The sequence below is a fragment of the Hipposideros armiger genome, unplaced genomic scaffold (genome assembly GCF_001890085.2).
Source record: "Hipposideros armiger isolate ML-2016 unplaced genomic scaffold, ASM189008v1 scaffold_824, whole genome shotgun sequence".
Classification (NCBI taxonomy): Eukaryota; Metazoa; Chordata; class Mammalia; order Chiroptera; family Hipposideridae; genus Hipposideros; species Hipposideros armiger.
In genome coordinates, this window is record NW_017732174.1 from 370,017 (window position 1) to 394,007 (window position 23,991).

Below are 23,991 nucleotides of genomic sequence, written 5' to 3' on the forward strand. Positions count from 1 at the left end.
GGGGGTTCGGTTGGTGTGGGGGAGGCCGCTGCGGTGGTGGGGGGTGCCCCGCTCTTGCCTGCATGGGTACGCCGGTGGTAGAGGAACTTGGTCATGTTGCTGAATGTCTTGCCGCAGCGGCAGCGATGCAGTGGGTTGCTGGTGTGGGCCCGCCGGTGCGCCACCAGCGTGAGTTCTGTGCTGAAGCCACGACCACAGTCCACGCAGAGGTAGCGGGCTTCGCCACGGTGCAGCCGCAGGTGCTGCTCCAGCGAGGCTGGTTTTTTGAAGACCTTGAAGCATGTTGGACACTCGTGGGTGCCACCAACGTGTGCTCGCCCGTGAGCCAGTAGCCGGTTTGCTGAGCTGAAGCTGCGCTGGCACTGGCTGCAGCGGAAGGGGTGGGTCGTTGACGCTGTGGCTCGGGATGCCAACCGGTGTCTCCGGCGCGCCCCTGCCGAGGTCCAGTGCTGGGGATAATCCCCACAGCCTTGAGCCCAGCCGGCTGTGGTTTTGCCATCTCCCACAGCATCACCACCAAGCTCTGCAGCCCGCACTGCCTCCTCTTCCTCCTCTGTGTCTTCATCCTCCTCTTCACCCTCCTCACCTTCCTCCTCCTCCTCTAGCCCATTGCGCTCCTCTTTCTCTAGGGAGTCAAAATGGGTGCCTTGATGCTCCAGGAACTCCTCAGGGGTGGCACAGAGGGTGCAGCACTCAGGACACTCATAGGGTTCCATCTGGACTTCGGGTGGAGCAGGGGGTGGAGGTGGTGGTGTTGGAGGAGGCAGAGGGGATGGTGTTGGTGGTTCGGCTGCTGTAGTAGAAAGGTGCTGGGCCTTTCGATGAGCTACCCACAGCTCAGGTGAGGGGAACAGCTCCTGACAGTCCCCACACTGGTACTGGATCTGGCTTGCAGACTCCCGGAGATGGGCGTCCTGGTGGGCCAGGAGCTCACCATGGGAGAGAATGAGCTGGTTGCACTCACCACACTGGAAAGGCCCATCCTCAGCACCTGGCACTAGCTCTGGCTCCAGGCCAGCATCCTGGGTGGTCAGCGCCTCCTCCTCTGTGACAGTGGGCACATGCTGCTCCTGGTGTGAGATGACTTCCTCCAGTGTGTTGTACAGGCTACCACACTCAGAGCACATGAACTGGTGGTGCTGGAAGAAGAGGGATGAGGCAAGTGCCTCCCCGGGCTTCATCTCAGTCACCTCTGTTGACATCTCCATCATCTCCCCAAACATCGGTATTGACATCTCCATTGCCCCTGGTGACATCTGTGTTGGCATCTCGGCCATCTCAGCTACTTCAGCCACCACCTCTGCCATAGTGGGGAAGGCAGTGCCTGGAGAAAGAAGGCAGCTGGTGAGACACCAGGAATCCAAGAGGAGGGAGGATGTCTCAGGAGTTCCCTTGCTCATCCTGTCACTCACCAGCCTTTGTCAGTCAGCGAGTCTGGATCTAGTGTTTATGCCCTAGTCTTCAATGAGCCTGTGACTCTAAAGCTGACACATGCCCCAAGTGGCCAGGCATCTGCAGGAGAGAGACACCCCTCCTCAGTCTAGCCTCTGATGCTGCCCTTCTTACCCAGAGGGCCAGTCACACCCTTTCTGAGAACACACGTCTTTTTGGGCCTCTTGGCCTTTGCCTACAATTCCCTCACTGTGCAGCACCTTTCCTCCTCCTACATGGAGACACAGAGATGCAGTAAAGCAAAGTGATTAAGAACTCAGTCCCTGGAACCAGACTGCCCTTGGCCTGAATCTGAGCTCCATCACTTACTTCCTCTCTCAGACTGTCTTCTCACTTGTGAAATGGGGCTAAAAGTAGTACTGACCACAAAGTCCCTGGTAATTGATACAAGTTAGCAAGCAGCACTTGTAATAATCCAGAAATGCTTTTGGACCCTAGGTCTTTGATGCTGCTATTCCTTCTGCCAAGAAAGTTCTCTCCTCTTCTTGTCTAGCAAACGCCTCCCCAGCACTGTCTTTGTGAAGCCTTTTCTGACAACATGTTTCCATCTTCAGGCTAGTGGGCCACTCCCTTCTCCTTGGAGTTCCTATGGTATCCTGTGCCACCTCTATCATAGCCATTATCATGAACTTGGGATGAAGTCTCTGTGCTCCTCACTGAGCCTGTAGGCAGGACAGGTCAGATTCGTTGTAGGGGCTGCTGTCACCAACAAAACCATTGACCAGTGTCAGGGATTTTAACTTTTGAACTTTTCTCTATGTGCCCCATCTCCCCTTCTAGATGTGTGGACTCAACCCAACCCAGGCCCCTTCACATACAGGGGCTCAGGGTCCCTTCAGCAAATGACTGCCCTCCTCACAGGCCTAGGAGCTAATTTTCCGAATTCAGTCTCTACCTTCTCCATCTCTTCTTTAACTCATCTGCTAGTGCCAGAAGGCAGGGGGACTTCAGTTTACAGCCTGACACACAAAAGTTGCTCATATTAAGCTCCCAGGGGTCAGGGATTTTAGTCTGTTCATCACTGATATATTTCCAGTGCCAAGAACAATGCTTAGCACACAACAGGCACTGAGTAGATATTTAGGGAATGAATAATGTTCCTTCAGGAAGTGAGGCCCTGGCAATTTAAATGTCCCTGTGCACATTCCACTTCTCCCACCGGACCAACTCTCCCATTTGCCGGTGAACTCCCACAATAACAATCCAGCACAGGGCCCTGCTTTCAGTTGGTGCCCAATAAATGCTCCTTGAGTAAATGAGTAACTAAAAGCCCAGGAGCTAAACTTTCCTTAACTCCTTCACTAATTTTTGAGTTGCCAGGATCCTGCACACAACAGCCATTCGATAAAGGATCCCTCTAGAAGGTGTCCGAGAGACCTAACACTTGGACTTTCCTCGTTTACATTACCCCCTTCCCAATCTTGGACTGTGAACTATTGGGAGGGGGGTAGGAATGGGGGCTTTCTATGCAGATCAATAAATCCTTCCAGGAAAGAACACACCAGGGGCCTGGAAGTTCAACTTTCCCGCTACACAGCTACACATCCCTTTTCTCTGGCCAGACATATCAACTCCACAACCTAAGAGCTCGCTGCAAGGAGTGGGGGCCGGCGAGCTCAAGCGTAAGGTCCTTCACACCGCGGGAGCTCAATCAATGCTCCAGGGCATTTAGGAAGAAGCGCTCACCTTCCACTCCGCGCCGCTCCCTCCCTAGCACAGGCCCCAAACCTCTTCAACCTCCGGTGTCCCCTTCGTTCTCCCTCCACCCTCTCCGTACGCCCAGCGCTGCCTTCACGCGGCGCCCTCACCCGTCTCTCTCGCCTCCTGCAGCCCCCGCCGCTCTTGACACAGACCCTCGGCTCTAGGCGTGCGGGACCCCTCACTATCCACACCTCCCATTGGGCGGCTCCCTTACTCGTGGCGACCAATCGGAGCCGGCAGCGTAGGACACGCGCCCTTGAGTCTGCGTGTTGAAGCTCAGGCGGGGCTAGGCGAGTTTCTCCACGCACGCAACTGTGCTCTATGGGCTGGGCTCCGGGCCCGCAGAAGCGCTTGCGCAGTTCTCCCGGGCCGTTCCTCGGATTAATCTAAAAGTTAAGTGGAGTGAAATGGGCACCACTGGAAAGCGAGGGCCCATGGAGTGGACTGGGCGGCGATAGACCTTGACAGAGGTGTCATTTCATAGCTGAAGAGAATGAGCATCTCTGAGAGCACAGCTTTGGAGCCAGACACCCTTGGGGTAATTCCCCTCTCTGGGTCTCACTTTTATTCCTGTGTAAAATGGGCTGGAATCATATCCAAGGCTGTTGATGGGATTGGATTAAATCAAACACATAAAAACGCTCAGCAGAGAGCCTGATATATCGTGGGTGCTCACTGTCACTCATTTAACGTGGACGTAGTCCTTTCCCAGTTTTCATTCCCTTCCCTCCCACTCTTTGGTTAATTTAATGATACGTATTCGCTGATTGGACACCACTGTGTGTCCAACCCAGGACTGGGCTTCAATAGGTTACAGTTGCCATCAAAGAAGGGGACTCTTCAGAGGTCACTGCTGCAGCCCAAGCAGAGCCAGTGCTGAATCAGGGCCAGGCAGGACCTAGGTCTCCCGCCTCCAAAGGGGAGATAATTCCGGAAGTGGGAACCAGTCCAGGAGGGGACTTGATCCAGGCACGTGCGGGCCCTGACCTTGAGTCACGTAAGTTGGGAGCTCCCCCATGCAGCCTGGACACCAGGTGCAGGTTAGAGAGGGAATATTGGGAGGTCTCGTGACCTTGGAGGGCAGAGACTGGGAGTTATGGGGGCAAGGGGGTTCATGATGGGCGCCATCAGGAGATGCTGGAGGGGCCTATTGAAATCTGGAAGGAGGTATTGATTCCTAACATGAGGTGAGGGAGTCCTTGTCTTGCTCAGAAGGACCTTATGATGGGGGACGGGGGCGTGTTGGACGAGGAGGGATTCTAGTCAGGATCATGAGATGGCACAGCTGGGTTGCGGATTCCTGGTTGCCATTGGGAGTAAGGGGCAGTCTAATGGAGGGGCGTCTAAGTCCCGATCATAAGGACCTGGGCACTACTCGGAGCCAGGACCGTCGTGATTGTGGTCCTTTGCTATGGGCAGCTGGGGTAATGTAGGCGTCTATGACGTGCTTAAGACGGGGTTGTAGTCCATGAAATGAGTAGTTCCGAAAGGTCGTGACGTAGGGCAATAAGGACCCGGCGACTTACGTCACGAGCCGGCAGAAGCAATCCTGCAACTGAGTACCAAATCCAACTCAGACGCGGAACCACTCACGCTTTGCGCAGGCGCAGCACAGGCCGACCCAGGCGCTACCGTTGGGGGCAGGCCTGGAGGGGTGGGGCTTAAAAGCCTCACTCTGCGCTTGCGCCTAAGGGGCGTGGCGGTCGCACCTGCGCGAGTTGGGGGAAGGAGGAGGGGCGAGGTGACGCAGGCGTAATAATAGAGAAGGTGCCAGAAAGATCCAAAACAAGTGGCTGCGGCCGTCGCCCAGGAGTCATTAGACGCCGGATTCCGGTAAGGATCCAGAGAGGCCTAAGGGCGACTGGTGGCGGGTAGACGGAACCACCTGGGTGCTGGGGAGAGGGCGGTACCACCCTTACAAGGCGAGGGGGTCGGGTTCGGACAGCACCACCTGTGTGGAGAGAAGGGCTTCTTAGAGTCGGTCCCGCTTGTAGGGGGCAGAGGGTCACTTTGGGATGGTACCAAGTGGGTGGAGCGGTGAGGCTGATCGGACAGTACTACTGGACGGAGTCGAGGGTCACGTCCAGACGGTACTACCCAGAGTCAAAAGGGCAGTCGGCAGGGTGCCTCGGGGTGGGCCCGCAGTCTTGTTGGGACCGACTTACTTGGTCGGTTCCGGAGGCTGGTTCGGAACATACCACTTGGGGAGGGGCGTTCGGACTCTGCAGGCCTGACTAATCGGAGGTCTAGTGGGGTCTGGCATGTTGACCTGTTACTAGGGGACCTCGGGCGATACCATTCCTTTCCGGGGAAGGGGGAGGCTGAGACGGCTGAAGTGTGAGGGTGGCCCTGCCCCGCGGGATGGGGATTGGGAGACGCACTGGCGGGGACCCCCGCGTCGCTGACCTCCCCCCCTCCCCGTTGAGTGGGTTCTAGGCCCTGGTTCGAGCTTGTTCCGCCCCTCTCCCCCGGGTATGGCGCTGTCCGGGTCGACCCCTGCCCCGAGCTGGGAGGAGGATGAGTGCCTGGACTACTACGGGATGCTGTCGCTTCACCGTATGTTCGAGGTCGTGGGCGGGCAGCTGACCGAGTGTGAACTGGAGCTGCTGGCTTTCCTGCTGGACGAGGTTCCCGGCGCCGCCGGCGGCCTGTCCCGCGCCCGTAGCGGCCTGGAGCTGCTGCTGGAGCTGGAGCGTCGCGGGCAGTGCGACGAGAGCAACCTGCGTTTTCTAGGGCAGCTCCTGCGAGTGTTGGCCCGGCACGACTTGCTGCCGCACCTCGCGCGCAAGCGGCGCCGGCCAGGTATGGTTGAAGGGGAGGGCGAGAGACTTCCGGTGGGGAGAGGGCCGTGTTCCCCCATCTGGGCCCCCATGGTGCCCTGATATGGACAGCGCCGAATCAGACAGCCTATGTCCCATCCTACTCTCCCCTTCTCAGAGTATCAATGAGAAACACAAGAGGGAGGAGGCATCGCTTTGGGAGGGGCGAGCTGATGGAATTTGGCCACATCAATAATGATGTTTGTGGCCACGTTTTGGAGGGCTTATTTCGTGCCAGGCACAGCATAAGTCCTTCATATGAACTGTCACCTTATATCCTTCTGGTAATCCAATGAGGAAGCCTGTTACTGTCCCACTGTGCAGGGAAAACATCAGGTTCAGAGAAGTTAAGCAGCTTGCCTACATATAAGAACTGAATCCTGTATGCCCCACACAGAAGATACAGGTGACCAACTGACAAAAGTATTTGTTGCATGAGGCTTACATTTAATAGGGGAATCAGACATTAAAACAGATAAACAGTTTATTTTTACATATGGTTGTAGAAAGACTAAAACAAAGTAATGGAATATACAGAGTAGGGAGTTCCTCTAAGTGAAGGAAGGGAGGCCCCCTTAGATTGGATAACCAGTCAAGACCTTTCCGAGGTGACATTTGAACTGAGGCTGAACTGATGCCACCGTGCATGGATCTCAGAGGAGAAAAATTCTAGGGAGAGAGAAAGGCAAGCTTTCAAGCCTTGAAGCAGGAATGAATTTGGCATCATGAGAAGCCAGTGTGGCAGGAGCAGAAGGGACCGAAGCAAGGGCAGAGGTAGATGAGAAGCCACATCACCGGGGCTTGCAGATAACACAGCTAGAAAGTGGGAGCTAGAATTCAAACCCAGTTGGCTGGTGTCCAGAGTTGATGCGCTTAATCCTTGTGAGGGAAGGATAGCAGTCCTGAAGAGCTGGGAGGATTTAAGGCACAAGAACCACCCGCGTAGACCTTGAGCTGTTGAGACAGTGGCTGGGGTACTAAAGGTGCAGTAGCTAGTTTGAGGAGGGGGATTGTGAGATGACCCTGCCCATGGTTAGCCCATGGATTTAGATAACCAGGAGAAGGGCAGCACTAGGGATGAACTGACAGCACTTTTGAAAAAATGTATCCGGAGGTCAGGCTCTGGAAGAGATTTGGGGTCTGCAGAGAGGCCTGCTTACTCCTTGGGGCCTCAGGGAGAGCTGGGAGCAGTTGATGGGCAACATTGTAGGGATCCTGACCATGAGTCAGTTTACGGAATAATTTGGAGCTGTTGTAGACACGGGTCGCGTGGCCCCCGGAGGTGATGAGTCCTCTATGTCAGAAGACATCGAGCAACCACTAGGCAGGAGGTGTTGGATGGGGAGTGGGTATCTGGTCTCTGACCTCTGGGGGACCCAGATACCCTGTGGGGCAGGCATTCATCTCAGGGGATGAGAATTGGAGGCTAGGCCTGGGAGGGGCTGGAGGCTCTGAATACTTCTTTCCATTCTCTCCCCACAGTGTCTCCAGAACGCTACAACTATGGCAACTGCAGCTCTTCTTCAAAGAGGACAGAGGGCAGCTGCCGTCGCCGTCGGCAGCCAAGCAGTTCTTCAGATGCTCAGCAGGGCCAGTGGGAGACAGGTGAGCTCAGTCGGGTGGGCATGACGATGGCGTCCCTTTCTTCTTTCTGAACCCTGATGAACCTCCCCAGTCCTGGCCCATCAAGGAAGGAGCCCAAGGGGTCAGTCTGTCTTATTTTTGCTTTGGGTGTGCATTTACTGTTGCTACAAAAGCATGTGTCTGGAAGGAATGTATGGAATTATTTCTCATGGTTTTATATTTCATCTAAATGGCATCACATCATGGGTTCATCATTCTTGACACGGCTGTCTTTGCTGGACATATTTCTGAGGTTTATTTATGTTGATAACTCTAATTGGTATCTTTTAGTTGCTGTGCCTATTGATTTATCCAATCTATCTCCCTCCCCCAGTTTTTTAATTATTTGAACATAATTTCAAATATCCAGTTAGATTTGGTAATTTTAACGTTTGCCACTTTTGCTTTACGTATATGTATACATAATTCTGGGTTTTTTGTTGAACTCTTTGAAAGTAATTTATAGGTATCAGGATACTTTACTCCTAAATCAGTAGGCCTCTCCTGAGAAGAAGGAGATTCTCCTCTACCACTTCAAGACCATTATCATACCTAAGAAAGGAAACACTCATTCTTTGATGTCTTAATGGTCCATTTTCATATCTCCTTAAGATTGTCTCTACCTTCAGGATCCACTCATAGTTGAGTTGTTACGAATTCAATTATTACGTCTTTTTAACCTCTTACTATAGAACAGAAACATCTCCCCCATCCCATATCTTTTTTTTCTTTTCCCATGATATTGACTTACTCTACAAGACCAGTTGTTTCATAGAGGGTCCTACTTGTTTCCAGAAGTGTCTAATAATTTCCTGATGGTATCATTTAACTTGTCCCTCTGTCCCCTATTTTTCCTGTGAAGTGGTTGTTGGGTCTGGAGACTTGATTCGACTCACGTTCCACGTTTTTGGCAGGAATGTTTCTCGGTTGATGCTGTGTATTTGGCATTGGAGCATATCAGGAAGCAGAAGGTCTGGTTTTCCTGTTGTGAGTGGGCAAATTTGATCACTTGCTTCATTCAGGTGGTGTCTGCCATATTTGTCCTTTATAAAGGGACATTTTTTCCCCCTGTATGGTTAGTAAACAACATACAGGATGACACTTAGGCACATCCTATTCCCCAACAGCATCCCCAGTGGGTTTAGCATCCATTGGTGATCCCTGTCTGAACCATTTATTACATTGGTCTTTGAAAAATGGTTATTTTCTTTCTTTTTTTTTTTAGGTTATTTTTATTTTTAAATTTTTTTATTAGTTTTAGGTGTACAAAACAATGTACTAGTTAGACATTTCACCCCTCACAAAGTGATAATCTCCCTCCCCCAGAAAAATTGTTATTTTCTAATTCTTTTTCTACATCTGTTAGCTGGCATTCTTTCAAGAGTTTTCCTTTTCTCTCCCTTCCCCCCTTTTTTTGTGGGTTTTTTTGTTGTTGAACCATGGACTCATGCATTCATATTTATTTGCTGCATTATATATAATCAATGAGTCATTCTACCTGAGGTTCCGATTGGCTAGCTCCTGTCTTTTTGACATGTCTCCATCATTCATTGGGTGCTTCCTGTTTTGTAGCACTGCAAGGTGTCCTGGGCTCACTTGTATTTTCACTTCCCAGCCTTGGAATCAGCTGTTTCCAGAAGCCTGGTATCTTTTTAGAGGCAGTGGTATTTAGAAACCAAGATGTGCTAAGTGTGTGCATTATTTCTAGGCTCTTTCAGTGAACAGAGTTAGAAACTGTGCTTTAAAAAAGTTTATATTGGCGATGAACACACAATGCAATATACAGATATACAGATGTATTATAGAATTGTACACTTGAAACTTATGTAATTTTATTAACCAATGTCACCCCAATAAATTTAATATTTAAAAAAGTTTATATTAGTATTTTTATTTCAAAATTAACATACAAAGATTTTTTTCTTTTACACTGAAAATAATTGTTCTTAACATTGAGATGTGGGCTTATTTGTTTAATTTTACAACAATAAAAAATAGTTTCAAAATTACAATGTCGGTATCACTGCTGACTATATGTACTGTGGTTCTTCTCCTCAGAGTATATCCCACTGAGAGTTTGTAGTCAGAATATTCTTCCAAGTAACTTGAAATAATTCTTTTTTCCTGTTCATGTTACTAATTATATATACAATTAGATTCATTTGTATCTGTTTGTGTTTAATTTTATGGTTTCTTTTTTCTGTAAATTTTTTCGAACATGTGAAAACTAAGGTATGTAAAAAAGATGTTCTTAGAAGTATCACTTCTACTGTTGTTCTCCGCCACCAAATAGGTAACCATTGTCATTCTTATTTTCATTTTCGTTCTTAATTTACCCTTATAGCATTTCATCTTGCAAAAATATCAAATATGTGTATATTCTTGTTTCTTCTCCTTTCTTAAGTGAAGTATAGCAAACTGTAGACACTTCTTTTGCACCTTGCTGTCCTTCACTAAACAAACTATCCTGTAAATTACTCTGTATTCTTTTTGCCAGACATTTATATTATTTTCAGTGTATGCAGTTAATAACTATCAACAATGCCCCAGTGGCTGTTGCCATGCTGGTCCTCTGGTGTGAGCATGCAGGGGTTTCTCTAGGGTCACACCTGGGAGTGGGAGTCCTGTGTGTATGTGTGTGTGTGTGTGGGGGGGTCATGCTGGTCTGCCCTTCTAGTTGATGCTAGGTTATACTTGTTCCCCATCTTATGGACAAGGCCTCTGAGGCCCAGGAAACAGAGGGCCTCACCAGCCTCAAGCTCTTCCCTGGGCACCCGCCTTGGTGCTTTACCTATCATTCTGGTCCTCAATTACCCCATCTTTCTCTCCTCAGGCTCCCCTCCGACCAAGCGGCAGCGGCGGAGTCGGGGCCGGCCCAGTGGTGGTGCCAGACGGCGGCGGAGAGGAGGCCCAGTCGCCCCCCAGCAACAGCAGGAGCCTACCAGACCTGCCTCAGAAGGCAAAGTGACCTGTGGTAGGTGTCTGTGAGCCTTGGGGAATGCATATATAGTGCCTGTGGCAGGCTGCAGAGCCAGAGGACAGTAGGAGCGGGCATGGGTCTGAGGTATGGCACACCAGTTGACACCTAGCGGGTGAGCAGTGGCTCCCATCCCTCTGTTTAAAACAGTGGGATCCTTGTCCTTTCTGTTGCCATCTTGCTTACTTACATCATGTTCATAGCTGAAGGATCACGTCATATGTCACTTCCTCCAGGAAACCTTCCCTGACAGCCGCCTGGCCCCAATTTCATTAGTTTATTCAGCCAACCTTTGCAGGGGTATATTTACTCAACAATTCTTTCTTTTGCAGGGGTGGGATAATGCAGGGATGCAAACAGGACCCTGTGACAGGCTGCCTGATTTACCTCCTGGCCTTGGCACTTAATAGGCTGTTTGATCTTGGGCAAGGTGCTGAACCCCTTTGTGCCTCAGTTTCCTCGCTGTAAAATGAGGCTGATAATGGTATCTTCCAACCAGGGTTGTTGAAAGAAAATGAGTTAACACCCGTAATATAATCGGAACTGTGCCTCCCTCGAACTTTGCTCTACATACCAATTTTCTCACTGCGACTGTGCCATGTGCTTGGGGTGGGAATAGCAGTAAGGTCCCTGCCCTTTGTCGAGGGGACCCTCTTTCTAGTACAGTGACAAACCAGTGAAACTGAAGCTCACTCTCGATAGTAAGTGCCATGAAGAGAGGGTGGGGACCCGGTGGAGGAGCCAGGCAGGCCTCAGAGCGGATGGGGTTTTGAATTTTATTCCATGAATCAAATGCTATCAAGGGTTTTGAGCAGGGGGGAGGTGAGGTGATCTGATAGCTGTTTTTAAAGGCACTCTGACCCCATCTGGAAAGCCAGTTAATAAATGAATTAGGATTTGTAAAGTACTTAGAACAGCTCCAGACACATGGTACATTCTCTGTTGGGTGCATGTTAAGGAAATTAAACAAAGTAGAAGCAGGAAAATGGATGATGAGGTTTCACAGTCCAGTGAGAAGGAGAGGTTTGATCTGGGGTGGTCACAGTGAAGAGGGTGAGAAGGGGGCTGGAGTAAAGAAATAAGGACATCGGGCTGAATGGACCTGTAGACAGGTTGAGCTGGGCGGGTTGGGGGCTCTGCTGTGGAGACGCATGCCCAGACCTTGCCTTTGAGAAATTCCACCTGGTCTTCAGGGGAGGACATAGACCTGGGTGGACATACCATCTCTCACACACTGCCCCCTGCCCACTTCTGATACCCCGTCCTCTGAGTTGGGCAAGCCTGTGGACATAGAGGGGATCAGTGGTGAGATACTCAGGTGGAGGTGAGAGGGCTGGAATTACAGGTGGGAAGGTCCAAAGTTGCAGCTCTACATTGTCCAGAATACCTCACAGACCGGGGTACTTCCTCCTGCAGAGCCGCCTCCAGCCCACAGAGCACCAGTGTTTGCCGCCTCCCAGGTGAGGCCCTTCAGACCATGAGCACTACATGCGTTCCATAGATGAGGCTGCAGATACCTGTGCCAGGCGAGTCAGAAGGAACAGACCAATAGAGCCGGCTTGTGACCTCAAACAGCCCCTGGCTTCAAGGGGTGGCTGCCTGGTCATGACTCTGCCCTGACTGGGTAATTACCAGAGCCACCAGGCTGGTTGGGCAGCCCAAGGAGTCACTGCCTCCCTAGGGAGCAGGCCAGGCTGAGGCTGGGGAGGGGTTTTGCCAGTGGAGGCATCAGGTCTTTTCCTTGAGGGCAGGATGGTTCTTGTGGGGTGTGGCTGGCTCTTGATGGGTGGATGGGTAAACAGGCCTGACTGCTGACTCACAGGCAGGGTGGGGCTGGAGTGAGGCTTCCCCAGTTAGGCCCTGGTTTTCCCCTCTGAAAGTGGAGCTGGTTTACCTTTAACGAAGCCCAGTCCCAGGAGTGTGGACGGAGGCCTGTCCAGACTTTAGTGAGGAAGGATCCTGTCATTCTTGTGCCCTGCTTACCTGTGACAGCTGTGGGGATTGATTGACCCCCAGTCAGCTGCCTTCCAATGAGGGGTTGAACCGGATTAAACTCCCCAGGGCCCAAGAGTGTGAGGAAGGGGGCATGGCGGGTGGGGTGGGCGTCCTGGTCTTGGACACAGGACCTCTGGGTTTCCATGTCCCTTTCAGGGACACCATTGGGCACTGTGCTGGGTGTGGTACTGTCTGACCTTGAATTCTCAAGATAGCGTTGAGATATAGGGGTGACGGCCCACACTGTACAGAGTGTCGGGTGGGGCTGGGCTGAAACTTGGGCCTTGTTCATTTGGTAATTGGCACATATATTTATAGAGCGCTTACAATATGCTAGGCACAGCAGGGATGGGAGGCCCTTGCCCTCACAGAGCCTGAGTTCTGGTGGGAGGAGAAAGCCAGGAGACAGATGTCAGATGTCAGCTGAGAAGAGAAACAAAGAGCGAGGGAGGAGAGAGTGATGGAGAATGCAGTTTTAGACGTATTTTCTAGATAGGGTATTCTAGGAAGGCGTCTTAGAAGAGCGTGTGGATGGCTGGGGAAGAAAATTGAGATAGAGGGGACAGCAGGAGCCAAGGCTGGAGTGGGAATGTGCCAGTGGTGAAGAGATGGGGAGCTGGCAGGGCTGAATCGAAGGGAGCAAACAAGAAGAAGGAGGCTGCTAGAAGGTAAAGGTAAGAGTGGTGACCAGAGGCCCATCCGCAGAACCTGTGAGCCATGGATCAGGGCTTCACTTTTTTTTTTTTTTTTTTTTTCACCATCTTAGCTGTAGAGGGCAGTGTCACTGGCCCTCATGTGGGATCCGAACCGGGGCCCTGCTGCTCAGAGCTAGCGTCCCAAGCCCACTCCTAACCAACGTGCCATTTGGCAGGCCCAGGGCTTCACATTTTTTAAATGATGGAAAGTAATTGGAGTATTTGAATGACACGCTGTGCTTTGCTTTTTTCCCAACGCTTTCTGTGTAGAAGATACAGAAACAGACATACTAGTGTAATGCACCCTGGCTGTCCGTCACCCAGCTTCAACAGTTGTCACTTGTGGCTGATGCTCTTTCGCCAGCCATTTTATTTGGGAGTCAGTTCCAGGTGTCCTGTGATTTCATGTGTAGGTTTTTCACTGTGTACTTCTAAAAGATAAGAATGCTCTAAGAGGGGTGGCCTGTTATCTCAGGTGGTTAGAGTGCAGGCGCATAACATCAAGGTTGCGGGTTCGATTCCTACATGGGCCAAGGAGCTGTGCCCTCCACAACTAGATTGAAGACAACTACTTGACTTGGAGCTGATGGATCCTGGAAAAACACACTGTTCCCCAATAAAATTTCCAAAAAAAAAAATGCTCTAAGGAAATTAACAATTTTTTTTTATCAAATGTCTAATGAGTGCTCAAATTTCCAATTATCTCATACGTATTGGTTCTTCTAAGTCTCTCCTGATCTGTCAGACTCCCCTGCCATTTGTTTTCTCTCTTCCCCCATTCCCTTGCATTGTATTTGTTAAAAGTAGTCCCATAGCCTTTCCCAAAGACTGGATTTTGCCAATTGCATCACGTGGTAGGGTTGATTGAATGGGTTCCCCTGTGGTCTGTATTTCCGGAAAATTGATAGTTGGGATGGGAGAGGCTTGATCAGATTCTGGCTTGATGTTGTTTTTTTCAAGCTCACTTCCTAGGTGGTATTGTGTTCTTACCTTTCTCTGACATTGGTGGCAGCTTCTCCTGGTTACCTTGATCCATTAGTTCATTAGAAGTTGAAGAACTTTACATTTGACGCTATGACTCTGGCTGTGTCTTGGGGAAGAGACTGGAGGAAGGGAGGGGTCCTACTGTTGTCCAGAGGAGGGCGATGCTGGCCCTGGCATGGCAGCGGAGGGCAGGGGTCTTTCTTTCCATTGTAGCACACTGGCTGCCTCCCTCCACCATGCACCATGGGAGCACAGGCCCTCTTTGTCTCCAGCTGTTCTATTAGGAACTCCCAGAGGGAAGACCTGAGTAAGATTATCTCTGGCCCCCAACCATACCCAGCACCTGGCCTGGGGCCTGCCCCTCATACCTTCTCCGGTCCCCCACTAGGAAGTCCCTCCCATTTTCCTCTCTGTCCCATTCTAGACTGATGATGTGTGGGTTTGGGGGACAAGAAGGTGCTGGGACCCACCCGAATGCAGAAAGCAGGAGCAGCTCCCCTCTCTAGGAAGACATAACCCCACCCTCTGCCCTGCGGACCGGGAACATTTCCCTACAGCTTCCCAAGTGGAGAGGAACTGTTGACAAACACTTGGTATTTCTAGCCACAGGAAACAACTCAGCCAGCCCCCAGCCCAGGTCACATGAATGCTAGGTACCCTTCCTGCTTCACCCCTCACTGTCACACCTGGGCCAGTCCATCCACTTCTCTCCATGTTTACTGCTTCCATCCTGGGCCAGCCACCTTTTGGCCTTCCCGACTGCTGTTCTGGTCCTGATCCTGACCACCCTGCTCTACTTGGAGGACTCATTACATGCCAGGCACTGGCCTTAGCTCTTAACCTGCATCCAGTCATGTAATCCTCACAGCGGGCCCTTGAGAGCAGGTGCTGGGGTTAGGGCGTCTCACGGAGGAGGCCACTGAAGTGCAGAGATGTGTGGTCACCTCAGGAGGTCCCAGACTCCCTGCCCTGGGCTTGCCAGGGTGTGGTTGGCCCCACCTCTCTAATTGTCCCCTTGTGCCCTTGTGTCCTCCTCCTCCGCGGTGATCCAGCCATACAGGCCCTCAGCCTGTGAATGCCCCAGGTTCATTTTCTGCCTCTGGACTTGAATGTGACATTCTCTGTCCTGAGGATGCTACTCTGCCCTTCTCTCCTGTTTTCCTGTCTTGACCTACTTGTCCTCCTTCACAGTTCACTTCCAGTGTCATTTCCTGGAGAGGTCCTCTCTGATTGTTTCAATCTAAATTACACCTTGCTCTCTATAATTTTCTGTCCTTGCCCTCAGGATGTCTTTTAATTATAGATTTCTGTGTATGGTTGTGAGAGGCAGCAAACAGGATAGGGGTGGTTAAGAGCTCGGGCTCTGGAGCCAGGCACCTCGGTTGAAATTCCAGCTCTGCCCCTTCCTTCCTTTGTGGCTTTGGGCAGGTGACTCATCCCCTGTGCCTCATTTTCCCTATTTGCAAAAAGGGGATAATAGCACTGCCTCATAAGGCTGCAGGGATGATCAACAAGGGTCAGTAGGTGTGAAGTGTGTGCCAGACTGTAGTAAGTACTATAGAGGTGTCATCTATTGTTACTAAATTGTTTTGGTGAGGAGTCAAGGAGAGATTGTGCTAAATGCCGTGATTTAGGGCGGTTCAGATAAATTAGCTCCTCCTTTGCCGCTCCTCGCTCTCTCTGTGTGCTGTCCTCCTGTGTTCTAGACCGAGGTTGGACTGTGGTCTGGTGAAGGATTTCCTCCTCTATAAATGGGGATAATAAGGTGTCGTAAAGATTTCGGGGCCTAAGCTAGGGAAGGGACTTGGATAGGGCCAGGCACACAGGAAGTGCTCCCTAACTGGGGGTTACGTGTCTTCCAGTCCCACTTGTGGCAGGGTGCTCGTGCCATCCCCATGTTCCTAGCACTCAGTAAATAGCTTTTGAATGAAAGAATGAAGAAGACACACACAGCCCCACCCCGGTTCTGTCCACCTCTTATCTGTGCTGAGGAGAAAGGCCATCTGAGAGATGGTTCACCTGGGTGGGACATGGTGGGTGACTGGGGATTTTCTGGGCAGAGGAGGTGGGTAGGTCATTTTATGAGTGAGTAAGGCATGTGCTAGGAGCACTTCCCTTGTGACTGGAGGATAGGATATGGGAAGATGTAGCTGGGATTGAAGGAGAAGATGAGGGAGGAGGTTGGCTCGGGCCCAGGCGAGAGGGCAGGGCCTGGGCAGGGGCTGTGGGAATAGAGGTGGGTGTGGAAATCACAGTTCCTGTTTCTGGGTGCTTTGTGTGATGTAGGCCCTGGGTCAAGCAGTTCACAAGTTGCCTCATTGAATCCTCATGATCCCACCGTGTAGTAGGGACCTCTTGTTTGTTTATGTTTTTCAGATGGGGAAACTGAGGCTCAGAGAGGTGAGGTCACATGCCTAAGGCCCCACAGCTAGAGTGTGGCAGAGCCGGGACTCACCTCAAGGTCTGTCGGACTCCGCCACCTGGCTCTGTGCCTCTGCCACTGAGCAGCCCCATGTGGCCTTGGACAGGTGCTGCTCCTCCCAGTCCCCTGACCCCGGCCCACATCAATTGAGGGCATGGTCAAACACTCATAGGAGTCAAGGATATGGGCCCAGAGGTCTTATCTGGTCCTTGATGAAGGGAGCTGGCCTGAGTGCTGTGGGAGGTCCTGGGGGCCAAGGCCAGGCAGGTTTCCCTGAGCCTTGAGCACAAGAGGGTGAGGTTCCTCTCAAGGCAGAAAGGGAAGGGTTTGGGGTGGGAGGAGGAAGTGGGTAACACTGAGAAGTCATCTGAGGGAGCAGGAACCTGCCTTCTACTTTGTGCTCTGGTGCTGACACGGTCTGTGAAAGGTGGAGGGAGGGCGGGGTATGACACTTCCTCTCCCAGAGCTTCAGTTTCTTCATCTGTCAAATGGTTTGAATGTGGCCTCAGCCCCACAGGGCTGATCCTGCTGTATCCCCAGAGGTAAAGCGTTTGGCACATCTGAGCTGTTGGCAGTTGTCATTCTTGGAGCACCTGTTGGGCACCGTGTGTGCACAGTGCCAGCTAGCCCCTTTCTATTCTCCGCTCCTTTTTTTTTTTTTTTTTTTTAAAGCTGAGCCATCCTGCCACCTGTTGGCAGCTCAGCTGCTGCTCAGCTCGGGCTGGCAATTGAACCGCTGTTGCTTAGAGCTCAAACTCTTGAGGCGAGCTCTTAACCAACTGAGCCACTCAGCCGGCCCTATTCTCCGCTCTTTTTAACCCTCTTAACAACATTTCACAGCAGGAACTGTCCGCTGGTTTAGGCAGGAACCTGGGTTCAGGGAGGTCGTGACTTGTCTCAGGTAACACAGCCACTGCCTGAAGCTCCTAGGTTGGAATCTGCTTCATTGACCCAAAGCTGCTCTCTGGGGACATGGGAAGTTCTGTGACCTCTGTCAGGTGCTGCCACTGCCTGGCCATGCAACGTTGGGCAAATCACTGCACTTCTGTTTGCCTCCGTTTCCTCCTCTGTACATGGGGAGTGATAATAGGGCCTGCCTCATAGCATTTTTTGTGGATTCAGTGAGTTCAAAGGAGTCTAGCACTGGGAGTGGTGACTGACAGATAGTGCTCTGTGGTGTAGACTGTGGTGTTTCCAGCTTAGAGCTGATCCTCAGGACTGCCTGTGCCCTGTGTGGAGAGTAGGTTCTGTTAGTAGTCCCTCTTCAGAGGTGTGAATTCAGTAATCCCAAAGGGAGGTGATATGCCCAAGGTCACATTTACAAGGATAGCCTTAGAAGTCCTTTGTCCTGTCCCCTGTGCATAGCTGTCACCTCATTTGGGCTGATGAGGGTAGGGTTGTAAGTGACAGAAACTCAATTCAGAGTGGCTTAAGCAAAAAGGAAAGAAATTGTAGCTGGAACTCTAGGTGCTCTGGGACTCATGTGATGAGCTCAGAAGTCATTCCTTCTCTATCATTGGCCCTGTGTAGGTTGCATTTCTTCCCCTCCTGGTGGCATAGTGGCCCCCAGAAGTTCCAGGCTTACAGCTCACCATCTTAGCAACTTCTGTGGAAAGACAGCACCTGGTTCCAGTAGAGCTAGCCCAGCTCCAGCCTCGAGTCCCCTGGGCCTGGTGTTTGCTTGGTGGGTGGGGGGCTGGGGCAGTGGTTGGCCCTGTGTGAATGAATCTCACTATTTAAGGGTGGGAGAGGGGTGAGTCTGGTTGCCTAAAGGCAAGTCCGTTCATTCATGCATTGGTTCTTTCACAAATATGAGTATATATTGAGCACCTATTGTGTGCCATAGAGCTATACAAGTGAATAAAACAGACAAAAATCCCATTCTTCAGGGAGCTCACATTGTGGTGAGACAGGTGGTAAGCATGACAGTAAGGTGAGAAGGTGAGAAGTGCCTTGGGAAAAGTGGAGCAGGGTATGGGAACTGGGAATGCTGGGGGCCAGGGTGGTGGTGGTAAAGTTTGAAACAGGGTGGTCGGGGTAGGCCTCATTGGGAAGGTGGCATGTGAGCAAAGACCTGAAGGAAGTGAGGGAGCAAGTTCTGTGGACAGAACATCACAAGGTGAAAGAGAGGCAGGGCCAGACGGAACCTGCCTGGCTGTGGGGGGAGAAGCAAGGAGGTGGTGAGGCTGGAGTGGGGCACCTGAGGGAAAGAGGAGGCGGGCGGCCAGGTCAGGAGATAACAGGCCAGACCACAGGAGGGAAGCCATGTGAGGGTGTTACCCATACTTGGGTGTGGTTATCAGAAGGGGGAAGGGTGTGGGGGCAGGTGCAGTGCAACCATGCTGGGGGAGGGAGGAAGGGAAGGAGGCGGTCCCCCTGGTCCCCCTGTGCAGTGTGTCGGTGTCGGCCCCTCGCTGACCAGTCCCTCCTCCTTCACAGACATTCGGCTCAGGGTGCGAGCAGAGTACTGTGAACATGGGCCGGCCTTGGAGCAGGGAGTGGCGTCCCGGCGGCCCCAGGCGCTGGCGCGGCAACTGGACGTGTTTGGGCAGGCCACTGCAGTGCTGCGCTCCCGAGACCTGGGCTCTGTGGTATGCGACATCAAGTTCTCGGAGCTCTCCTATCTGGACGCCTTCTGGGGTGACTACCTGAGTGGTGCCCTGCTACAGGCCCTGCGGGGCGTTTTCCTAACTGAGGCCCTGCGTGAGGCCGTGGGCCGGGAGGCTGTCCGCCTGCTGGTCAGTGTGGACGAGGCCGACTACGAGGCTGGCCGGCGCCGCTTGTTGCTGATGGAGGAGGAGGGGGGACGGCGCCCACCTGAGGCCTCCTGATCCTGGATCTGGCAGGACTGACCCCACCTCCTAGCCTCCGGGCCACCTTTTCCCCTGGAGGACGAAGACCATCTCTGCCACTAGGGGACCATCACTCCCGCAGCTCTGAGGACTGCGACAGACTGACAGATGGCCAGGCCCCCTGATAGTCTGGCGCCTTGACAGCTCTTCCGACAGGATGTGGGCTCTGAGGCGTAAACCACTTCCAGCTGAGTTTCTTTTCCAACCTCACTCCATCCCCACCCCCAGGTGTGTTCCTTCAGCTTCAGGAGGCCAGGGGCTCGGGCATGCAGATCCCAAAGGGAAGGAGACACAGCCACACATTCACCAAAGGCCCCCTGCACATCGTGTCCCCGACCCTGGGCTGTGTGCACACACTGCCCCCATGGAGATCTCCCCTGGTTCCTGTGCTTGCCTGCTCCATACACTTCTTCGGCCTAAGGGCTTCTCTCTCAGGATCTCCGATTTTCCCGCACCCACCCCTGGGCTTCAGCCACACTGGGCACTAGAGCTAGGGCTTCAGCCACACTGGGCACTAGAGCTAGGGCGCACCTGCTCACCTTGTCCACACAACTCTACAGCCAGCCAGGGCTCTGCCCAGCTTCCACACACAGACCTGGCCTACCTTCTCCTTCTCCCCAGAGTGGACATGGACTTGCACAAGGACCGGCACCCAGAGTGTCACGTGTGGCAGCAGCATCAGACCAAGTGTGTTATTCCCCGTGGGGTCAGGACCAGAAGCCAGCTGCATTCGCAGAAAGAGAAAGCAAAGGCTTGGGGGCTGATGGGAAAGGTCTTTTACAAATGGCACCAATAAAACTGCCCTGGAAGGGGCATAGGTGGGCATCGAGGCTCCCTAGGACTCTTTCTTCATGGGCTGGAGGAAGGAGCTGATGAGAGCCTGGGTCTGGTACCAATCCTGAAGTTCATGGCTCAGTATCGTATCAGACCGGAGGGTGGGCAGGATGCTAGGTTATCGACCAGCTGCTACCACAGGCTGGCCCGCCTCGCTGGGCCTCAGTTTCCTCATCTGTGAGAGGAAGTACTGCCTTGGAGTCATAAACACTCCCAGCATGTTCGCACATGCTTTGTTCCTTGGAAGTGCTTGTATTTTTAACTAGTTCAGTGAGGTGGGTCAGCTATCTGCAAGGCTGACAGAGCCCAGAGGTTTGGAAACCAAATCAGCAGCCAGGCGTCTCTGCCTGGAATCCCTCCCCAGGTGGCTCCCCACCCCTCTCACCTTCTGGACAGTCACCTTCTCAAATCTGGGTCTCTTTTCTAACTCTTCCTGAGGCCAAACACTTCCTACTGTCCTGTGGCTGCAGGAGGTTGTGGCTTCTGCTCTTTCCCCACCCCTTGTTTATGGGCTTAGGAACTCAAATTCTTACACAATACCAGTGGTTTTCCTTCCTGAGGGGGAAGGGAGCCAGGGGTGGGGTAGGCAGGGCTTTCCAACTGCTGGCCTTTCCTGGGGGAAGGGATGCACCTGCCCACCCCTGGGAACCGAACCTATCCTGGCCCCTTGACCCGTGTTGATGTAGAGGGATAAAGGGGCATGTCTAGGAGTTGAGTCCTGTCCAGGAGTCAAGACCTAGTCCAGCTAGTTGCTGTATAACCCTAGACCCCCTGTACTAGGGAGGGAGCCAAGGTCTACTGGGTACCTACTCAAGATCTATTTAATACTTAGCCCCTTGTGTAAAGTAGGGATTTTATCCCCATTTTGGCAAGAAATGGGCTCAGAGAGGGGTAGTGACTTGCCTGAGGGATAAAGTAGCAGCACTGAGATAAGAGAACAGCCCTCCTTTAGTAGACCAAGATAGGTTGGGGAGGGAGACAGGAGCTTCTGCGCCCTTTCTCCTTCCGTTGAGTAGGCTTGAGCCAGAGTAGGCTTTCTTCTCACGGTCTACTGAGATTTGGGGCACTCCTTTACTTGGGGCTTACTGTGCTAAGTGTCAGAGCTGCAGCTTGTCTGGCCTCCGCTGGGCTAAATTCCAGGATCCGCCTCTCCCTTAGGCCATGGTGCCTGTCTCTTCACCTCTAGTGAGCCATGGGCCCACTATCCCCCAGTGGACAAGATTCAGGCCCCGTTGGATTTCGGTTCTACGCTACAAACTCCAGGGCCAGTCTTAGCCCCGCCCCATTCTTTAGGTTCTCCACACACAGTCTCTGTCTGCCCTCTGCTGCAACCCGCCCCTTTCTTTAGGTTCCTACCGCTTTACCATTTTAAGCGTGGGACCCACCTCTTAGGCTAGCACGTGCGTGCAGGAAGCTAGGGAGCCTAACCTGGAGGCCCCAAGAGCGCGCGCAGGTGCTGTGGTGGGCACTTTTAGGCTAAGTCTGGCACCTCCTGAGCCTCGCAGAGCACATGAGTGCTGTGGAACCTGCCTGGGCTTGCGAAATCCTGCACCTGGAGCAGGGGCTGACCAACAGACCCCTGAGGCCCAGAAGTGGGTCAGACCCAGGCCTTGAGGATAACCCAGGAAGATCAAAGAGCTTCAGGCGTTGGGACAGATTCTGTGGGGTAAGGCCTGGGATAGGCTGCATCCAAGGGAAATAGGGGCCTGTCGGAGCTCAGAGGAAGGGGGGCCGTGGTTTCCCAGAGGAGAGGAGCCTGCAGCTGGCTCTTGAAGGATGAGTAAGAGTTAAAGAGAACCACAGAGGGGGGGCATTCCGGGCAGAGAACAGATCTCGTGAAAACTTTAGGGAACTGAGTGGGATGTAGAGAGACAGATGGACAGAGCCAAAGTGGTGGTGTAGTCAGCCACCCCTCCATTCGGTCTGCAGTCATCTGCTTCCTCATGCTAGCAGAAAGGAACAGGCCCTGAGAATTACAACATGAGGCGGGTCCAGTGTGCCTGGGGCATGGCAGCACAGGTTCCCCTGAGGCCCTCCAAGGGCCAGGCCTTGGACTGGCTTCTGCTGGGGACCCTGTCGAGGACTCTAGCCTGGGCGCTGGCTCTTGTTCTGGTGGATGAGCCAGACTGGGACACCATGGGTCACAGCCCAGAGTGGTCAGTGACTGGACAAGCAGCAGAGGCTGGAAGAACCCCAGGGACACTGGATGGAGTGACCCAGGAAGGTTTCATGGATTGGGAAGCTCCCCATTCATGCTGTTAAAAATTAACACTACCACCACTATCACCACCGAGATACATTTAAATTGTGAAATATAGCATTCAGATAAGTGCATAAAACAAACATACAATGAATAAGTTGACAAATACCTGTGCCTCCCCCATTAAGGAATACATTACCAGAAGCCCCCCACCCTGCAACCTTTCTGTCATGCTCTCTCTCCTGATCACAACCTCCCTCTTTCCCTAGGTGGGAACACTATCCTGGCTTTGACAGAAGCAATTCCTTGCTTTTATGTCATTCAGTGATATAGTTAATTTTATATCGTTTTGCACTTGACATAAATGGAATCATACAATATGTTTTCTGTTGTGTCTGGCTTCTTCTGCTCAACATTGGGGGTGTGAGTTTCTTCCATGTGCTTATTTGTAGTTGACTCATTTTTGTGAACATCCCACAAGTAGTCCACGCATTGCACTGTCCATGTACCTTTGGGTGGTTTCCAGTTTGGGGCTGTCCTGAATAATGCTGCTGTGAACATTCTTGTGCGTTTCTTGGTGAGCTAATGCTTACATTTCTGTTGGGATATACCTAGAAGCGGAATTGCTGGACATGGGTACAAGCATGTTGAGCTTTGGTTGATATTGCCTTTGTTAGTTTCCTAGGGCTGCTGTAACAAATTACCACAACTTGGTGGCTTAACACAACAGAAATGTATCCTCTCATAGTCCTGGAGGCCAGAAGTCAAAATCAGTACCACTGGGCCAAAATTAAGATTGTTGGACCCATACACCCTTTGGAGGCTCCAGGGAAGAATTTATTTCTTGCCTCTTCCTACTTCTGGTGGCTGCCAGCATCCCTAGGTTTGTGGCCACATCAATCTCTGTTTCTGTGGTCACATTTCCTCCTCTTCCTTCCATATCAAATCTCCCTTTTCCTCCCTCTTGTGAGGCTACCTGTGATTGCATTTAGGGCTCTCTCAAATAATGCAGGATAATCTCATCTCAAAATGTTTACTTATCAAATCTGCAAAGTCTTTTGGCCACATATAATAACATTCACAGATTCCAGGAATGAAGCCATGGACATCTTTTGGAGGACATTTTTTCAGTCTACCACACTGATAAACTGTTTTTTTGAAGTATTTATACCAGTTTACTCTCCCATCAGTAATGAATGAGTTGTCTTTGCTTCACATTCTTGCCAATGCCTGGTATTGTCAGACACTTTAATTTTGCCAGTCTGACAGATGTGTGGTAATATATCATTGTGGTTTATTTTTCTTCTCTGTGATGATTAATTTCTGTTCATTCTTTTTTTAAAGATTTTTATTGGGGAGTTGGGGGGATGGGAACAGTGCTGGGGAATTGGGGGAAGGGGAACAGACAAGTTGCTGTCCTTTTGTTCTTCAGTCTAG

The 23,991-nt window shown here is 51.8% G+C and overlaps 2 protein-coding genes across 8 annotated transcripts in view; one reads left to right on the forward strand and one right to left on the reverse strand.

Moving 5' to 3' along the window:
• Positions 1-3,349, reverse strand: part of ZNF526 (zinc finger protein 526) — a 4,762-nt gene extending 1,413 nt beyond the window's left edge. The window contains exons 1-2 of the mRNA XM_019629015.1: positions 3,261-3,349; positions 1-1,324 (exon numbers count right to left, since the gene is read on the reverse strand). Coding sequence (XP_019484560.1) covers positions 1-1,307 — 1,307 coding nt within the window. The 5' untranslated portion in view covers positions 1,308-1,324; positions 3,261-3,349. The remainder of the gene's footprint in view (positions 1,325-3,260) is intronic.
• Positions 3,350-3,471: 122 nt separating this feature from the next.
• DEDD2 (death effector domain containing 2) lies at positions 3,472-22,934 on the forward strand. 7 transcript variants are annotated; one of them, XM_019629063.1, is made up of 7 exons: positions 3,472-3,691; positions 3,964-4,150; positions 5,590-5,955; positions 7,455-7,577; positions 10,429-10,569; positions 16,623-16,707; positions 19,108-19,188. In XM_019629063.1, exons 1-6 carry the CDS (start codon positions 3,647-3,649, stop codon positions 16,676-16,678), a joined length of 918 nt encoding a protein of 305 aa, XP_019484608.1. In that variant the 5' UTR covers positions 3,472-3,646; the 3' UTR covers positions 16,679-16,707; positions 19,108-19,188. The 7 variants fall into 7 exon arrangements, with proteins under 7 accessions (XP_019484608.1, XP_019484607.1, XP_019484609.1 ...); XM_019629062.1 differs by lacking the exon at positions 16,623-16,707 and having other exon boundaries at positions 3,473-3,691; positions 5,887-5,955; positions 19,108-22,934; XM_019629064.1 differs by lacking the exons at positions 5,590-5,955; positions 16,623-16,707 and having other exon boundaries at positions 3,473-3,691; positions 19,108-22,934.
• The last annotated feature ends 1,057 nt before the right edge of the window (positions 22,935-23,991 follow it).

What these genes read in the sequence shown, in the direction of transcription:
- DEDD2 (XM_019629057.1), top strand. Translation starts at nt 5,628, where the DNA reads ATGGCGCTGTCCGGGTCGACCCCTGCCCCGAGCTGGGAGGAGGATGAG. An exon ending in GCGCAAGCGGCGCCGGCCAG is followed by an intron (nt 5,956 to 7,454) that starts GTATGGTTGAAG and finishes CTCTCCCCACAG; the next exon opens with TGTCTCCAGAACGCTACAAC. An exon ending in AGAAGGCAAAGTGACCTGTG is followed by an intron (nt 10,570 to 19,107) that starts GTAGGTGTCTGT and finishes CCTCCTTCACAG; the next exon opens with ACATTCGGCTCAGGGTGCGA.